The sequence below is a fragment of the Schistocerca piceifrons genome, chromosome 2, assembly GCF_021461385.2.
Source record: "Schistocerca piceifrons isolate TAMUIC-IGC-003096 chromosome 2, iqSchPice1.1, whole genome shotgun sequence".
Taxonomy (NCBI): domain Eukaryota; kingdom Metazoa; phylum Arthropoda; class Insecta; order Orthoptera; family Acrididae; genus Schistocerca; species Schistocerca piceifrons.
Window position 1 is genome coordinate 758451749 of NC_060139.1, and position 16279 is coordinate 758468027.

The following is a 16279-nucleotide window of genomic DNA, read 5'->3' on the forward strand; positions in this document are numbered from 1 at the left end:
CATGCACATTTGTACGAACACCTGTATTGGGCAAGGAGACATATCTGACTCACTTATTAGTCATACAAATTCCTATCAAATGACACATGTACTGTCACTAATGCCATGTATGACACACCAGACGTGTATTCCACTGGAGGATTCATCTGACTTGTCACCTTGTCATCAAACATTTGCAGTTCCCATTCAAATCCACTTCTTTTTGGCTGCTAATAGAATAGTTGAAGGGACCGATGACCGTTGCAGTCTGGTCCCTTTAATCCCACAAACCAACCAACCAATAGAATAGTTGTGCAGAATCAACTTCCATTATAGGTTCCTACCTTAACTCTCGCTGTTGCAATCAGATGTTACACCATGACAAATAAACAAAGTGGAATAAAGCAAACAGCGAAGAAAAAGAAAATGGCACGAGGGAGACCTGAATGCAGCTTGCCCACTTGGCAGTCCATCAAAATCACTTAACCACGATGCCGTCTCTCTCCATTGCTGTTCTATATTGCACTTCTTGTTCTTGGACCATTCACTGTTTCTATTTTGCCTTTTTTTCACAGTTCAGTACATTGTCTTCCTATTTCCATGCTTGATCTGTGTTCAGTTTTTGATGTGCTGTTCACTAGACCCTCTTAACACTAAATTGGAGGAGAGTGCAATGGGGAGTTTCCATTGTTAGATGTTTGTGGCTCATGCCTTCAATGATTTCTACACCTGTCAAGGAACTCTCCATGTGACTGCTGCTCCTTTTCACCCCGAATCAAATGGTGCAGCGACATCTTGGCCACACATTCAGTGTTCAAATGAAGTGTGTCACAGACTCCTCCACAGACGAGAGGCTCCCTGGTTGCCAGCTGTGCAACCTCCTGCATCTCCTCATGCCACCCAACTAACACCTGTTGGCACAGTGCTCATCAGCTCCTGGCGCTACATTGTGGGCTCATAGGTTCGGCCGCTGACCAAAGTGGATTTCAGCTATGGTCCACAGCTGAGGCCACCACCTCTGTATGGTGTGCACCAGTGATGGACTGATCGTGCATCACCACAGACTTCCCTACTGTGGGGGTGAACCCATCTTCCTTGTGGATTTCACCACCTCCTGCCTCTCCTCTGGGGTCAAGCCTCTGCAGCAACTGCTGCCAGGTCTTCCTGTGATGCTTTGCTGACTGGAATGGTGCCTTTGGGTCCTTTGACACTGGACCCCTCAACTGATGGACTGGTGCCATCACCAGTGGTTCAGCCATACCATGTCAAGGGACTGGACATTGATATGCTACCAGCCTCCTTGTCACCAGTCCTGTTTTATGATACTTCACAGGGGAGTGGCCACTGTGCTTGTCAATGGCTGCACCACTTTTGCCCCTACTTACCTGTACTGGCCCAGAATCTCCTGCCGTTGCTGTCATCCTCTGCAGTGTCTGCTGCAGAGGCCATGGATGGTTCAACAGTCACCCTGATACTCACATTGGCAGTGTGTCCTTTTTCCAAAAGAGTGTGGCTGCTATAACCGTGTATGTTATACTTTGATACATGCCGCAGCACTGGGTCGCTGGCGCACTAGACTTGGAATATGCCACCAACAGCATCTGCACTGCCTGGCCACCAAAGACTGCCTACAGTGGGCCATGTGATTTGTACACACAGCATGGCATCCACCATCAGAAACTGCTTGTGTCAGTTCTTGGATGGCTTTTGTTTTTGTGTCTATGTTCTCAGCTGTTCTTCGCTTGTATGTTGAGCAAGAATAAACATTTTTTCATTGTGGTCATGTTGTTTGTGTATACATTCCTGATCTTTCATTTTACTTTTATCATTGCGTCTTTGATGTACAGATGGAACAGTAGGGGAGAAAGACTGCATCCCTGCCCTACACCTTTTTAATCTGAACACTAACTCATCACTTTCCATTCTTATTGTTTCATCTTGGTTCTTGTACACAGTGTAAATGACCCACCTTTTGCTATAGTGTCTTGAGTGCATGAGCTGTTAAGCTGATTGTAGGAGAGGTCCTGCATTTATCTACAGGATTGTGTGGATGATGTACTTCTGAAAGCACAGTGGTATTTCTCCAGTTTTGTTTCACAGATTCTACATGCTAATTAATTTCTTGCTTACCTCTTCCCCCAATGATTTTAGAATTTCCAAAAGAATGTTATTTCTCTAACTAGGAGCACAAGGAAACACACAGCTGTAAAGAAGACACAGTTCATTGGGCCATAGTGACATCAACAAGAATACAGTGAAAGTATTTCACCTGTCTCAAATACAGTGAACAGCCCTTATAAAGACCCTATCCATGTGACATGTCACTGGTGCAGTGCCATGTGTGCACAGCAGACCTGGTGATGGCAGTTGGTGACCAGGCTGCTCCTGGCGGCCTCCGCTGGTAGTTGCAGGCACATCGTTTGAATGTTGATGCCCAATAGTCATGCCGTAGTGGCCTGACTTAATGTCCACTATGGGCAGTTTGTTAGTAACCAGCAGGTTACTATAGTTATCTGTCCTTTCTGCCTTGTTTCTTTGTATGTCTTTCAAAGCTCTGCCAGACTCTTGGGTCCCCTATGTCTTCCAAATATGTATCTACTTTTCCTTCTTTCATATAACTAGACATTTCCTCCTCCACATCTCCCCTATTTGTTTAGTGGAATTCCTTTTCCAGTCTTAATGTTGATGCCATTGCTTCCAATTCCACTTATTCCTATATGGTGAATATGCCCATTCGACAATCTCTCTCTCTCTCTCTCTCTCTCTCTCTCTCTCTCTCTCTCTCTCTCTTATGTCTGTATTCTCACTCTCTCTCTCTTCATCTTCTACTTGTAACATTGAAATGTAGACCTTAACTGTTGTTGTTGGCATTGGTTTGTTGTCAATCCTGATGAGAATAATTTTATCACTGAACTGCACAGTAACTCACTCTTTCTTCTACTTCCCTATTTATAATGGGTCCTATTCCAATTGTGTGATTTCTTTTGATATTACCCTATATTCATCAAACCAGAAAGCCTTTAATTTCTCCCATTTCACTTTACTGAGTCTTTTAATATCTAGATTGACCCATTTTATTTTCCTTTTCAAATTTTGTAGTGTCCTCCCACATTCAGACTTCTTAGATTTCACACTCCAACTCATGACATGTTACTGTTTCACTGGTTTCCCAACTATTTTCTCGTGGTCCTCTCCTTTTTAGCAGTCTTCTCCTGGAGATTCAAAATGAGGACTAATCAAGAATTTGGTGCCGGTGGAAATCATTGTGGTACTTTTTGGATAGCTGGCCACATTTCCTGTGGGTAAACTTTGCGTGTCTTTAAAGTAGTTGTTTTCATTTCTTTCTGCATCCTCATTCTACTGAACATTACTGATTTGCTGATTCTTCCACTTTGACAAACAGTTTCCTATCTGAAGGGCAAGATTGTATCCTGAACCTTTATCTGATCCTCTGCACTCTTTGACAATGCGTGTGGCAGAATGAGGGTGATACCTTATACCAGAAGACTTTGACCACCATTACTGATTATTTTTGTTCAAAATCTAAACAATGGCTGGGATCTAAATTTTTATCAGTGATGATAGTCACTATCCCTACAGCATGGTAACAGGTAAGTCATCACATATTAGAAGATAAATACTGTATCAATACCCACAGCATTACAGACAACTCTCACAGACCTAGACAGAAGGATTGCACTTCACTGTATGTCAAATGATGAAAATATAAATGTCTCTGAATCACTTAGTACACATATGAGGACTCAAATTTGGAAAACAAATGGCCTTTACCAGGAACACATGATGTGCAACAAATATTTGCACAACCTAATTGTGTTGGCCATTTGGTAAAGCTACTGCCAACAGCCAAAATTAAAAAGACAGCATCATAAAACTTTGTTTTTGATGTAGGATGATCACATTCAATAGGAATTCTAATGTTTTAAAAAATAAGTTTACTTTATTTTCATTGAGCACTGCCTCATTTGGGATAATAAAAAGAAGCTTCAAATAAAAGTTACTTAAGTTTAATGTTGAAACGGTATATGTAATAGAACATGGGGGTTCTCATAAAAAAGAGAAATCTAGACTGAAACTAATACTGTTACCTTTACTCTACAATAGGTTTTATCAGAAATGCTTTTTTGTATGATGTATTCTTAAGATATTCTGCAGTAGAGATTAAAGTGAGGCACCTCATACACCACCTGCAAGAATAAGACAAGTAACATGAAGTCCATGGAAATCCAAGGAGGTTGGAGGGATGGTGTTTAACGTTCCATCTATGACGAGATAAATAAAGGTGGGAAAATTCAAGAGTAAATTGAGAGCATATCCTACTATTTTCTTCCTCCGTAAATTATTTGGTTAGCTAGAGATTGGGATTACAGACTTCTGTTACTGTTGTAATAGACAATAATGATAAATGTAAAAAGACCACCTTTCATACAGTATGTAGGTAAGTTTTATCTTTTTGCATTTGTCAGTATATTTCCATACTTACTAAACAAGCATAATAGATGAACAACAGCTAACTAACATAAATAGACTGCACTAGTTATTTTCTCAGGTTTGCAGTAATTTTGCTAAGAGTTCCTGCTTCAACTTTGTTTTCATTAGAAAACCTGCAAAATGGCTAACCTTTATTCAGTTGATTTGTTTTCACATTCATAAATGTTTTCATTATGACTTCATTGTGACAGCTCTCAAATACACAACAGCAAGCTTTTTGAGGGTTGTGAGAGAGGGAAGGAGAACAAGTGGAATGCCCAGAGTGTTTAGTACACCCTGCCTATGCCTCAGGAAATACTAAAAGAAAAAGATCCCAGCAAATATACACCCTAGAAAAAGAAGGTTTACATAAAACTTTTTGTGGATGAAGGAAGTCACAAGGTAAACATATTAATTTTATCAGTGAATTTTGTTTCATTGGCATTAGAACATGGTCCAAGGCATATTTCCCTGCTTAACATTTTGTCTTCCACCGCTAAAGACATCTTCAGAAGCTATAAAGACTTGCACAGCAGATTCAAAATTAAACAACTTCAGTGTGCTATCTGAGTTCTGATGATGTCTCCACTGTTGGAAAACAAAGTGTTAAGAAGGGAAATATGCATTGGTCCATGGTGGTCTACTGCCCATGAAACAAAAATCACTGACATGAATAACAACTTTGTAGGCCTATAATCAGATTATTTTTTGAAATAGGACTCTACACTTACAAATTATAAGTTGTTGCCAAAAACTAACTTACCTTTGGTGGAACTGTCATAACTGTAATAGTTCTTTTATGTCCTTCAACCCTCATCTGGGAAATTATGAAGAGATGAAGTGCTAATGTGGTACTGCTACGACGATGATGACCAGGAGAGGAAGAATCACTGACTACTCAAGCAAGCATCAGATGTTGCAAACATTCAACTTACTTCTAAAGAGTCATATGTGTACATTTTGGTTGGTCATCGTTGTATCAATGTGTGTTTATCAGGAAACCTCCTAAAAATAGTAATTGAACTAAATTTCAGGGCATTCTTGTCATATTCAGTTTTACTTCTTGCATAGTCTATTGCACATGCCATCTTTAAGAAAGCTTGGAAAGAGTCCACTTCTTGGTGATGGACTATGGTAGGTAAATAATTAATGTTTTATTCCTTTTGTTGGAGCTCTCTGCTACACAGAAAATATCTTGGCCATTTTATTCTCTAGTATTTTCATTTCAGAGAAAAAAAACTGTTGACATGTTGTATTTATAAAATTTAACATGTTATATAATATTTTAAATTACACTACTGGCCATTAAAATTGCTTCACCACAAAGATGATGTGCTACAGACACGAAATTTAACCGACAGGAAGATGATGCTATGATATGCAAATGATTAGCATTTCAGAGCATTCACACAAGGTTGGCGCTGGTGGCGACACATACAACGTGCTGACATGAGGAAAGTTTCCAACCGATTTCTCATACACAAACAGCTGTTGACCAGCATTGCCTGGTGGAACGTTGTTGTGATGCCTCGTGTAAGGAGGAGAAATGCATACCATCACGTGTCTGACTTTGATAAAGGTCGGATTGTAGCCTATCGCGATTGCGGTTAATCAAATTGCGACATTGCTGCTCGCATTGGTCGAGATCCAATGACTGTTAGCAGAATATGGAATCAGTGGGTTCAGGAGGGTAATACTGAATGCCGTGCTGGATCCCAACGGCCTCGTATCACTAGCAGTCAAGATGACAGGCATCTTATCCACATGGCTGCAACGGATCGTGCAGCCACATCTCGATCCCTGAGTCAACAGATGGGGACGTTTGCAAGACAACCATCTGCATGAACAGTTTGGCGACGTTTGCACCAGCATGGACTATCAGCTTAAAGACCATAGCCGCGATTACCCTTGATGCTCTATCACAGACAGGAGCGCCTGCGATGGTGTACTGAACGATGAACCTGGTGCACGAATGGCAAAAGGTCATTTTTTCGGATGAATCCAGGTTTTGTTGACAGCATCTTGATGATCGCATCCGTGTTTCGTGACATCACGGTGAACACACATCGGAAGCGTGTATTCGTTATCACCATACTGCTGTATCACCCGGCGTGATGGTGTGGAGTGCCATTGGTTACACATCTCGGTCACCTCTTGTTTGCATTGACGGCACTTTGAACAGTGGACGTTACATTTCAGACGTGTTACGACCCGTGGCTCTACCCTTCATTCGATCCCTGCGATACCCTACATTTCAGCAGGATAATGCACAGACTACATTTTGCAGGTCTGTACGGGCCTTTCTGGATACAGAAAATGTTCGACTGCTGCCCTGGCCAGCACATTCTCCAGATCTCTCACCAATTGAAAACGTCTGGTCAATGGTGGCCAAACAACTGGCTCGTCACAATAAGCCAGTCACTACTCTTGATGAACTGTGGTATTGTGTTGAAGCTGCGTGGGCCTGTACCTGTACATGCCATCGAAGCTCTGTTTGACTTAATGCCCAGGCATATCAAGGCCGTTATTACAGCCAGAGGTGGTTGTATTAGGTACTGATTTCTCAGGATCTATGCACCCAAATTGAGTGAAAATGTAATCACATGTCAGTTCTGGTATAATATATTTTTCCAGTGAATACCCATTTATCATCTGCATTTCTTCTTGGTCTAGCAATTTTAATGGCCAGTAGTGTAAGTGTGCTGTTAATGCCACATGCAAATGTTATTAGACTATATGCTGTATAAAATTATGCAGGTAACACATGATACAAATATGCATGCTCTTCTGCTTACCAAACATTTTTAAGCACTGAATGTATTGTTTATATTTCTGTTTCAGTGGTCGGGTATAAATATAAATCACATTATGTGCCCTATTGGTGTTGATCCATTCTATGGACAGTACTATCGGATAACCACAATTATTCACGAGGGTATTCTGTGCCCACTAGTTTCAAAAACATATTGCATGCTGGCGGCATTTTTCCTTACAAAATTTGGTCCCACAAAAGTTAAGAATACTCTGGAGTTTGACATGAGTTCATGGGCCCAAGGGGATAGAGGACCAGGTAAACGAAGTTCCTTAAAACAAAGTCCACAGGCAAGTCCAGAAAAACATTCACCAGAATTTCACTCTACGAATAACGGCTGTCATCATATTGATTAAGACAGTATCTGTATAATTTTTGTGTAAGTTGTAGCAGCTATGCTGTGTTCTTGTAGCCGTCAGTACTATTTTAGTAAATATTTATTTCAGCAAAATGAAGCAAAGAATGAAACTCTTTATAATTCTTTACAAGTTTGTCACAAAAGCCGAGATGATTTTAATTGTATCAATTGTATCAGTTGATTGTGTTGATCTAGTCGTTTTCAGATTTACATTTTTTTTTTTTTTTTTTGACAGGAGGCATTTTAGGTATCTACCTAGATTGACTGTACAAGTGCCTTTAAGAAGGGTTTTTATACCAAACTCAATTCTTTTAAGTTTTAAAATTTAATTTAATAACAGCTGTGTATAAAATGAGATTATTGAGGTAGTGTACCTACATGTAAAAGGTAGTGCCTGTTCCTTTTAGGATATCATCACAGTGTTCGTGATAAAATGGTAGCTGTTGTTGCAGTGAAGATGTCCTTATTTATGTGTGATACATTGAATGTGTGAATACTCAATATGATATTGTGAAATGTGTACTTAAAATACAATGTGTATGTATTCAGTTATTGCACAGTTAAATGCTGTGAATGGCATTTGCCTTAAAATGTCTTAATTATGTTCGAAATTGTGCTATTCCACTGACAGGCAGGTACATAATGGTATGTTGTTCAATGATCTGTATTACTTTATCCCTTATTCTGTGTCTTGAATTGTGTTTTAGCATACACAGTTTCAGCTAAGAGCACTGAAACATGAATTTTAATTCTGACTGTTCTTAAAAAGCACTGTATTTACTTTTTCAAAGTATCATAATTTTTTGCATTTATTTTCATTATCAGTTTACTACTGTTTAGTGAAAATGTGGATTTCATTAATTTTGGCCAGTTTTATGCATATATATGAGTGCAGAATTTGTCTTCTGTGATTTTCTTGCCTTCAGGTTGTGATTTATTTAAGATGATTGACTTTTAATATGGATTGCTTCTTTAGTAAAACTTTTACTGATTTTTTTGTTATTTTATTTGCAACACATTTATTTACTGTTTTTTAAGTTTTTGTGCTAGGAGGTGGCTGTTGAATCCTTCAGAATTTTTTTAGAATTAATAATAATCATGAATCTGTGATAAAAAATACTCCAGTTTTTGTGGTTGATGAATAAACTGTCATCTGCAGGATAGTTTTAGAGGCTCTTGGCCCTACAAGAGCACCTTAAATTATACAGTGTTTCATTGGATCCATTGGTCACAGTTATATTTTGACAACACTGACCACTTCAGCCAGAGGTACATTGGGTTATGTGGATCTTTGTTTACAAACCTGAAATATTATCCTGCAGACAACAGTTCAGTGAACAGTTTTATCTGTGCAGTGAGATCTAGGTACATAAAAGTTCTCATTTCAAAATGAAAATATTTTGACACATTGTTAGTTCATGAATCAGTTTCTGTGACAAGAACAAGGTGCTTGTAATACATCATGCAGGTAGTTTTATCTTCTGTAACTTTCTGTTTGTCGCAGATGCTGACTGGTAGTAGCTTGTGTGTGATATGATAGTTCCAATATTTCAAAGGATGTTTTGTGTTATTGCACACATTCCTTTCTTTCAATTGGGCCATGAATTAGCATGTATAACTAGTGCTATGAAAGGAAAAAAAAAAACATTGCTGCATTATATGTTATCTTCACTCAGAAAACATAGAAAGCTAATGAGGTACTCAAATAATTAGGCATAGTAAATATTCTTCGTCACTGATAATTGTAACAAATGATAGTTCTGCGAGTTTCAGTTCTTTCATGTAAATCCATAGTTGTTTCCCATGTTCAGAAAGGGAAAACATCACCAAATTCTTTTGTCCACTTATTCATTCTGAATTTATCTCTTTTTAAAATTGTTGTTAAGTGAAAAATCTTATTTTAAAATTGCTATTTCAAGAACTGTTTTGAAATGGAAAGTTTCCTTGGCTGCAGCCTGTATTTTACTGTCAAAATGTGTATTGCAGAAATATTTTCCAGTTCATATTTTTTCTGAAGGTTTCAGAAAGTAAATGCCAGGTGTCAACCTTCAGTGAATAAAAAAACATTTATATGTACCATTCTGAAGGTCGCTGCAAGTAGGATATGGCTCGTATGAGACAGTGAATTAATGAGAAGTGGCAGTAGCATATTGGACTTAGAAATTTCAGAGAATTCATGATATATTTTACAAATTTTTCGTATCTAAAAAAATGTAGTTGCAAACATATTTTTGCCTCATTGAATTATTTAACAGTGTTGGACTCATTACTCATTTTACCTAACACCTCTTACTACCAAAATAAAGTTTGGAATATTTACAGCTGGCAAAATTTAGGCCTATTGATTAAGCAAATTTGCTTGACATGTTCAGGGTACTCTAGAATTAGGATGTCCTCTCATCTTTATGTTTCTCTTGTAGGTGTTGTAGAAATCCAGTTTCCATGGTATGCCTGTGAATCTTTGTGTATCTTTGAAATTTGCTCTGGAGGTATACTACATTTCCTGAAAAGCTTCACATTTTGTATTAGTTTTGAATTAACTTCTTTAGAAGAGAAGTGAAAGTGTAGTTATAAATTTCCTGTATCCGATACCAAAGTCATCCCAGTCTAGCTTTAAAGCTATCTCTTTCATCTGCTCGTTGATTATTAGAGAAATGTTAAGTTTCATTGCCAAAATGCAGACTGTTCTAAGATAAGCATATTATCAGGTAATAAATGTTTGCCACATCTCTCATCTTCCTAATTACCCATGTAAAGGTTCTCTGGTGCTTTTTTTGCATCAAAGATATTGAGCCAAAACAAACTTGGGCAGCTTGTAGTCTAATAGTCTTGAAATTTGAACAGCTGGAACAATGTTACTTTGCTGGATCAATCTCACCATGCTTGATGTTCCTCATTACCTCTAGAAAAAAGTTTTGTGGGAGTGCGTGAGCGAGTGAGCATTATATCTCATCATAATGACGTTTTATTCTGTATAGACCTGTTATTACAAATATTGTATTTGTTGTAAGTCAACAGTTGCTGTATTCATGGGGTGGAGGGGAGAATGCTTCCTTTGTTGATAGACTACGTAGCACAAATTGTTAATGTGAGCATTCCTAAGGTGCTTGATACAAACATTAGGTACATTGTGATGTCCTCCATTAAGTTAAATTTGAAAATTTTCATATATTTGTACATTCTAGCCTTTATTATTTCTGAAACTGTAAAATGTTATAAACTTATACAGTATATAATATCAAATGCCTTTATAATGGTAGCAAAGAAATGTTGGTCCTCAAAGAATACTGAGTGATACGGTGCAAGGCTGAAGGTCCTGTATTCACATTTGGGAGAAGTGAGATTCAAATCCATACCACTCCAAATTCAGATTATTTGTAGTTTCCTTAAATTAGGTCACATGAATTGCAGGACAGTTCCCTTGAAGAGGCCACAGCTGATTTTCTGCATCAATCTAATCTAATCCAAGCTTGTGTTTTGTTTCTAATGATCCCAACACTAATGAGATGTTAAACCCATAACATTCATTCCATTAAAAATAAAAAAGAATAAAAAGTGGTTGTAATGTAACTGTTTCCATAAAGTCAGTAGGGAACTCATCTTACATGAATTTGCTGCTCTGCAATAAAAGTATATTATGTGCTTAACAAGTCGTTTCAGGCAGCCTTATATTGAAAATGTCACTTTATGGATTCATTATGCTACTATAATAAATATGTGTGATTGGTTATCTATTCTTTAATACAATGTATTGGAATGCATGGTTGTAATTCAAATTTTAGGGATAATATTTAATTAGATACTTTAAGACACAGATTAACTTTTAGCAAACCATAATTACAAAATTCAACGAGGCCTTCAAAATTATTGTGTAATTTCATTCATATCTCACCATAACAACAGTAAATGCATTGGTGATTGGGGAGGAGGGATTGCATAAGAGTGTTAATTGTTGAAGGATGTAGGGCAGCTATTCCTTACATTGTCTATACTCAAGTGGACAAAAAACAAGGTAGGCAGTATTAATATAATTATTCTGTAAAAACTGAGCTAGGTTACTAAGTGAAACTGTATATGTAGATAATCACATTTAACTTTGTTTTCTGAGCCCCAATAGTAAACATTATTATGACCATTCTTTCCTGCAGCTGTTGTTGAAGCTTCCAGTATACACATTAGTTCTTACAGCTCACACTTAGGACCTTAGCCTTCATGATTCATGCTAGATAATGGATAGGCATCTTGTAATTTAAAATGAAATTTTACTAGGGTATGTCAATTATTATCCGCAAAGTAGTTATAAAATTTTATTGTAATCAAAAAGGAAACTTCCAAGAACATTTTTCGATATAGTCTCCTTGCGTTTCAACACGCTTCGTCCATAGTTATACAAGCTTCCGTATTCCCTCATAAAAGAAAGATCTCGGTTGAGCTGCAAGCCAGGAATGCAGCGCTTCCTTCACTGCTTTGTCCGAGGCAGATCGACGGCCCCTTTACCTGTTTGAGTGGACCATACAAAGGATAGTCAGAAGGGGCAAGATCGGGACAATATGGAGGACGTTCCAGTACTTCAGATTTGAGTTTCTAAAGCGTTTCAACAGTGTGGGCAGCAGTATGCTGATGGGCATTATCATGCAACAACACATCATCTTTTGACAGCAATCCTCAGAGTTTGCTTCGATTTGCAGGCTTTAGCTGGACAGTAAGCATCTCACTGTAACATACACTGTTTATTGTTCTACCCCTTTCCCCATAATGTTCTAGTACTGGACCTCGTGCATCCAAAAAACCATAATCATCAGTTTTCCTGCAGACAGTTGGGTCTTAAACTTTTCCTTGTATGTCAAATTTGGATGTTTCCATTCCGTACTCTGCCGTTTACTCTCCAGCTCGTAATGATGGATCCATGTTTCGTCACCAGTATTGATCCTGTCTAAGAAGTTGTCCTATTCATTACCATAGCGATCCAAACGTTTATTGTAGATGTCCAAGTGCGTTTGTTTATGCAACTGTGTGAGTTGTTATGGGACCCATCTTGTACAAACTTTATCAACCCCAAGCCTGCTGTGGATGATTTTGTAGCCAGAACCGTGACTAATTTGCAGACGATGTGCCACTTTGTCAGTAGTGAACCGTCTTTCTAAGAGAATCATTTTACGTGAATGCTCAATGGTTTCTTCATTTGTGGCAGTAAACAGTCATCCAGCTCCTTCATCGTGCGTAGCACTTGTGCGACCATTTCTGAATTTTTCAGTCCATTCGTAGACAATCCATTGTGGCAAAACACTGTTCCTGTACTGTACCAAAATTCTTCTATGAATTTCAGCCCGATACACCTTCCAACCACAAAAAACGGATCACTGAATGTTGCTCTTCTTTGGTGCAAATAGACAGTGGAGCAGCCATGATTAACAGCACGGCATCTATAACGAAACTAACATAGCAGCTTGAAATTTGCAAAGATATAAAAAGAAATAAACAAAGCATGCGTCATCAACATAAAATGATAGTACTACCAAAATAAGCAAAAATATAACTAAATTGCGGATAATAATCGACTTACCCTCGTAGTTTAGAGAATCAGTAAGATGTAATCTTGAACTTGCTTCAATTTTTCAATACTGTACAGTCATTTATAAAGTTAAACATCGTTACCTTGACTAAAGCTATGCAGAAAGTGAGGTTGATTAAGGATATTAGTAACTTAAATTCTGACTGCAATGAAGTCTCATGAAAAAGACCTCTTGGATTTTAGGGATATAACAAAAAGTTTTAGTGAAAATGATGAAATTTTAAAATTTATGAACCTGGCACTGAATTGACACCTGTATATACGGGATTAAACATGCAGCTTGTAAACAAATCTTGCTCAGCTTTGAAAATAAATGTAATGTTTGTTAAGTAATGGAATGACTGTTTTACAGTAAGAAACAATCTTAAGAATCAGTCATTGTCTTCGGCATATGCTTACAAATGCAAGGAAGCCCACTGCATACATATTTATTAAATTGCAATGTACATGTGACAAGAAGTGTGTGAGAAATTGTAGTGTGTAACTTTAATTCCTGTACCTGGAAGAGAGACCTAGAGAGATTTTTCAGCCTAAAAACAATTTTAAAAAGTGAAGCCAAACATATCAGTTATCATATATTTAGAAATATTGTTAAAGTCACCAAATAACTATTACTTTTGTTAGTGCTGTCTGTAATACTAGAATGTCATATAAATTTTGTGCATACTTGTAAAGATAATTGAGAATTTTTGTTTAAGGAATATTGAAAGAGTGTCAATAGGACACAGGAAATATGTAATAGCAAGCAATGACAAATATAATGTCATTAATAGTGCAATACATAGTTTGTAAATACTGATGGTTCACTGAAACTGTGGCAATAAAAACAGTGATACTTTTATCAAGCATGTTAGCTAACAGGCTGTGCTGAATTTGAATCTTAAAATAGTTACTTTGGATAATGATTTTTGTAAATTATCCAATGAAACATTTGTTGAATATGAAACAGAAAATAAAATTTCATGTATGGAACTGAAATAAGAGGGCTTCATTGTTATTTTATGTAACTCTGCAATACAATATCCTGTTTCCAGAAGATAAGTAACTTCATTTTTACCTTTGTCTTATTCCAAGGAAATGTGAAAAGTGATACATCCTTGATAATTGTGATGTGTTGCAGAAAAACTTAAATTTGAAAACATATCCACTATTTTCCCTTGTAATAGTCTAAATTTTTGCCCCATCATGAAGGAAAAAGAGAAGCTGACTTCAAAACTCTGATGAAGCAGTAGCCCAAAAAACTCTGATGAAGCAGTAGCCCAGGGAGAGAACTTCTAGGGTGTTTCAACCTGGAGATGACAGTAGTAAGACTGAGAATAGAAAAGACTAATAAATTAAAATGTAACCATCAATACTTGTGCCAGAGGTGTGGCATGTTCAGGAGACTCACTTGCAGCCATGCTATCACTGGGTTAATATCCTGCCTCAAGCTGTACTCATAATGTGCTGATTTCCGTGTTCCAATCCTTGCTGAGATAGAACCCACTTTCTCTATCAAGTTTTGGTCAATGTAGATTTCTACTGCTGCTTTAATCACACAATCCCAGATTGAAGAGTATAAAGTATGATTGCCAGCTCTTTCCCTTCACTTTTTTACTTCACTTTTGATCTGACCAACCCACTTCTTCAACTGCAGTTTTGTCTCCAGGGTATGAGGGATCAAAATTTTGAGCTTAGTGGTACAATGAAGTCAGAAATTATCCAGGTTGTGCTTCAACTTTGCTAAACAATATTTTGAAATCCCTTCCTTCAGATTTTTTGGCTGAATGACCAATGAACTCAGCACCCATTCTCAGTATATAAAACTTCATTCAGTATATTATATATTTATTCATATATGATGCCTGCTATCTCATAAATATTAATATGCCAACTATGCAGTGCTTGTACAATGATATTTAAAGTCTTTACTATAGTTGTAAAAAGCCTTGGGACTTGAGTCAGAATGCACAAAATTAATAGCTGGGCTGCAATCCGTGTTTAAAAAAGGGGCATCTATGCAGAAACTTTGACTTCGATATTGACTGCAGATTACAGCTGAAACTGGTAAATGTAAAAGTAAGACCAATGATTATCATCTGGTTACAGGTTTTGCAGATAAATAATTTGTCATGTTCTAGGACGCAAATTTTGTATTCATTGACCGCTCCTGTTTTTATCTTCTCAAAAGGCAGATCAAGAACAGCATTATGCAACTGTTTTAACCTTTCTGTAATGATTGACTCTTTCTATCTGTCAAATAAAAAGAATTCAGTTTACAGGCACAAGTTTTTGTCATCTAAGAGATGATACGTTGTTCTGTGCCAGTTATTGCCATAATTTTCCTTCAAGTCTATGCAGGAAAAAAAGAAAATAAATATTGAACTAAATATTTCACTTTATTGTTATCATGAGTGCATTCCAGGACTGCTTACACCAACAATACCCCATGCAGCATGCATCTGGTACGTGTGCTGCTCACCCCAAAAATAAATAAATAAATTTGTAACCCACCAAATACAGTAAGTATACATTTTCTTTTTTTTAAATGTGGCATTCTAGGATTAATCATAAATACTAAATTTAGTTTTTCGTGATAAAGTACAGTTATTCTATTCTTTTAACTCTCCACAATGTGTGCCTTATGTATACAATAATGCACACAATGCCCCAGAGCACAGAATTTCTGGTGAAGACAACCGATATGTACAAATAATATCTTTGATATCCTCAGCGTCTCTGGGTCTGCCATCAGCTAGTACTTAAAAATATTTTTGTAATTTTTATAACTGGCTATTGGAATTTGATGCCCTGATGAATTGCTTGATGTTATGTGGAGGAAAAATTATCATTACTTGTCTGACACTTATCTCATTAGGAATGTTTGGCAATGTTGCTTTTCAAGTTATATAGATGTCTCTACCCTTCTGTATCCGGTGTTGACCTATTTTTCTGTATCCATTGCTACACTACCAAATATTCATTGATAACATGGATACTGGATCAAGCCTTTCTATTCTCCAGTAGTTAGCTGACCATTTTCAAATCCACAGAAGTGATCCACTTTTATTCGTTATGTCATATCATA

At 37.3% G+C, this 16279-nt stretch overlaps 1 protein-coding gene across 1 annotated transcript in view; it reads left to right on the top strand.

Moving 5' to 3' along the window:
- LOC124777663 (transmembrane protein 164) overlaps nt 1-7781 on the top strand; it is a 165670-nt gene extending 157889 nt beyond the window's left edge. Inside the window, exon 5 of the mRNA XM_047253145.1 lies at nt 7312-7781. Within this exon, the coding sequence (XP_047109101.1) occupies nt 7312-7638 (327 nt within the window). The 3' untranslated portion in view covers nt 7639-7781. The remainder of the gene's footprint in view (nt 1-7311) is intronic.
- Nucleotides 7782-16279: the final 8498 nt, after the last annotated feature.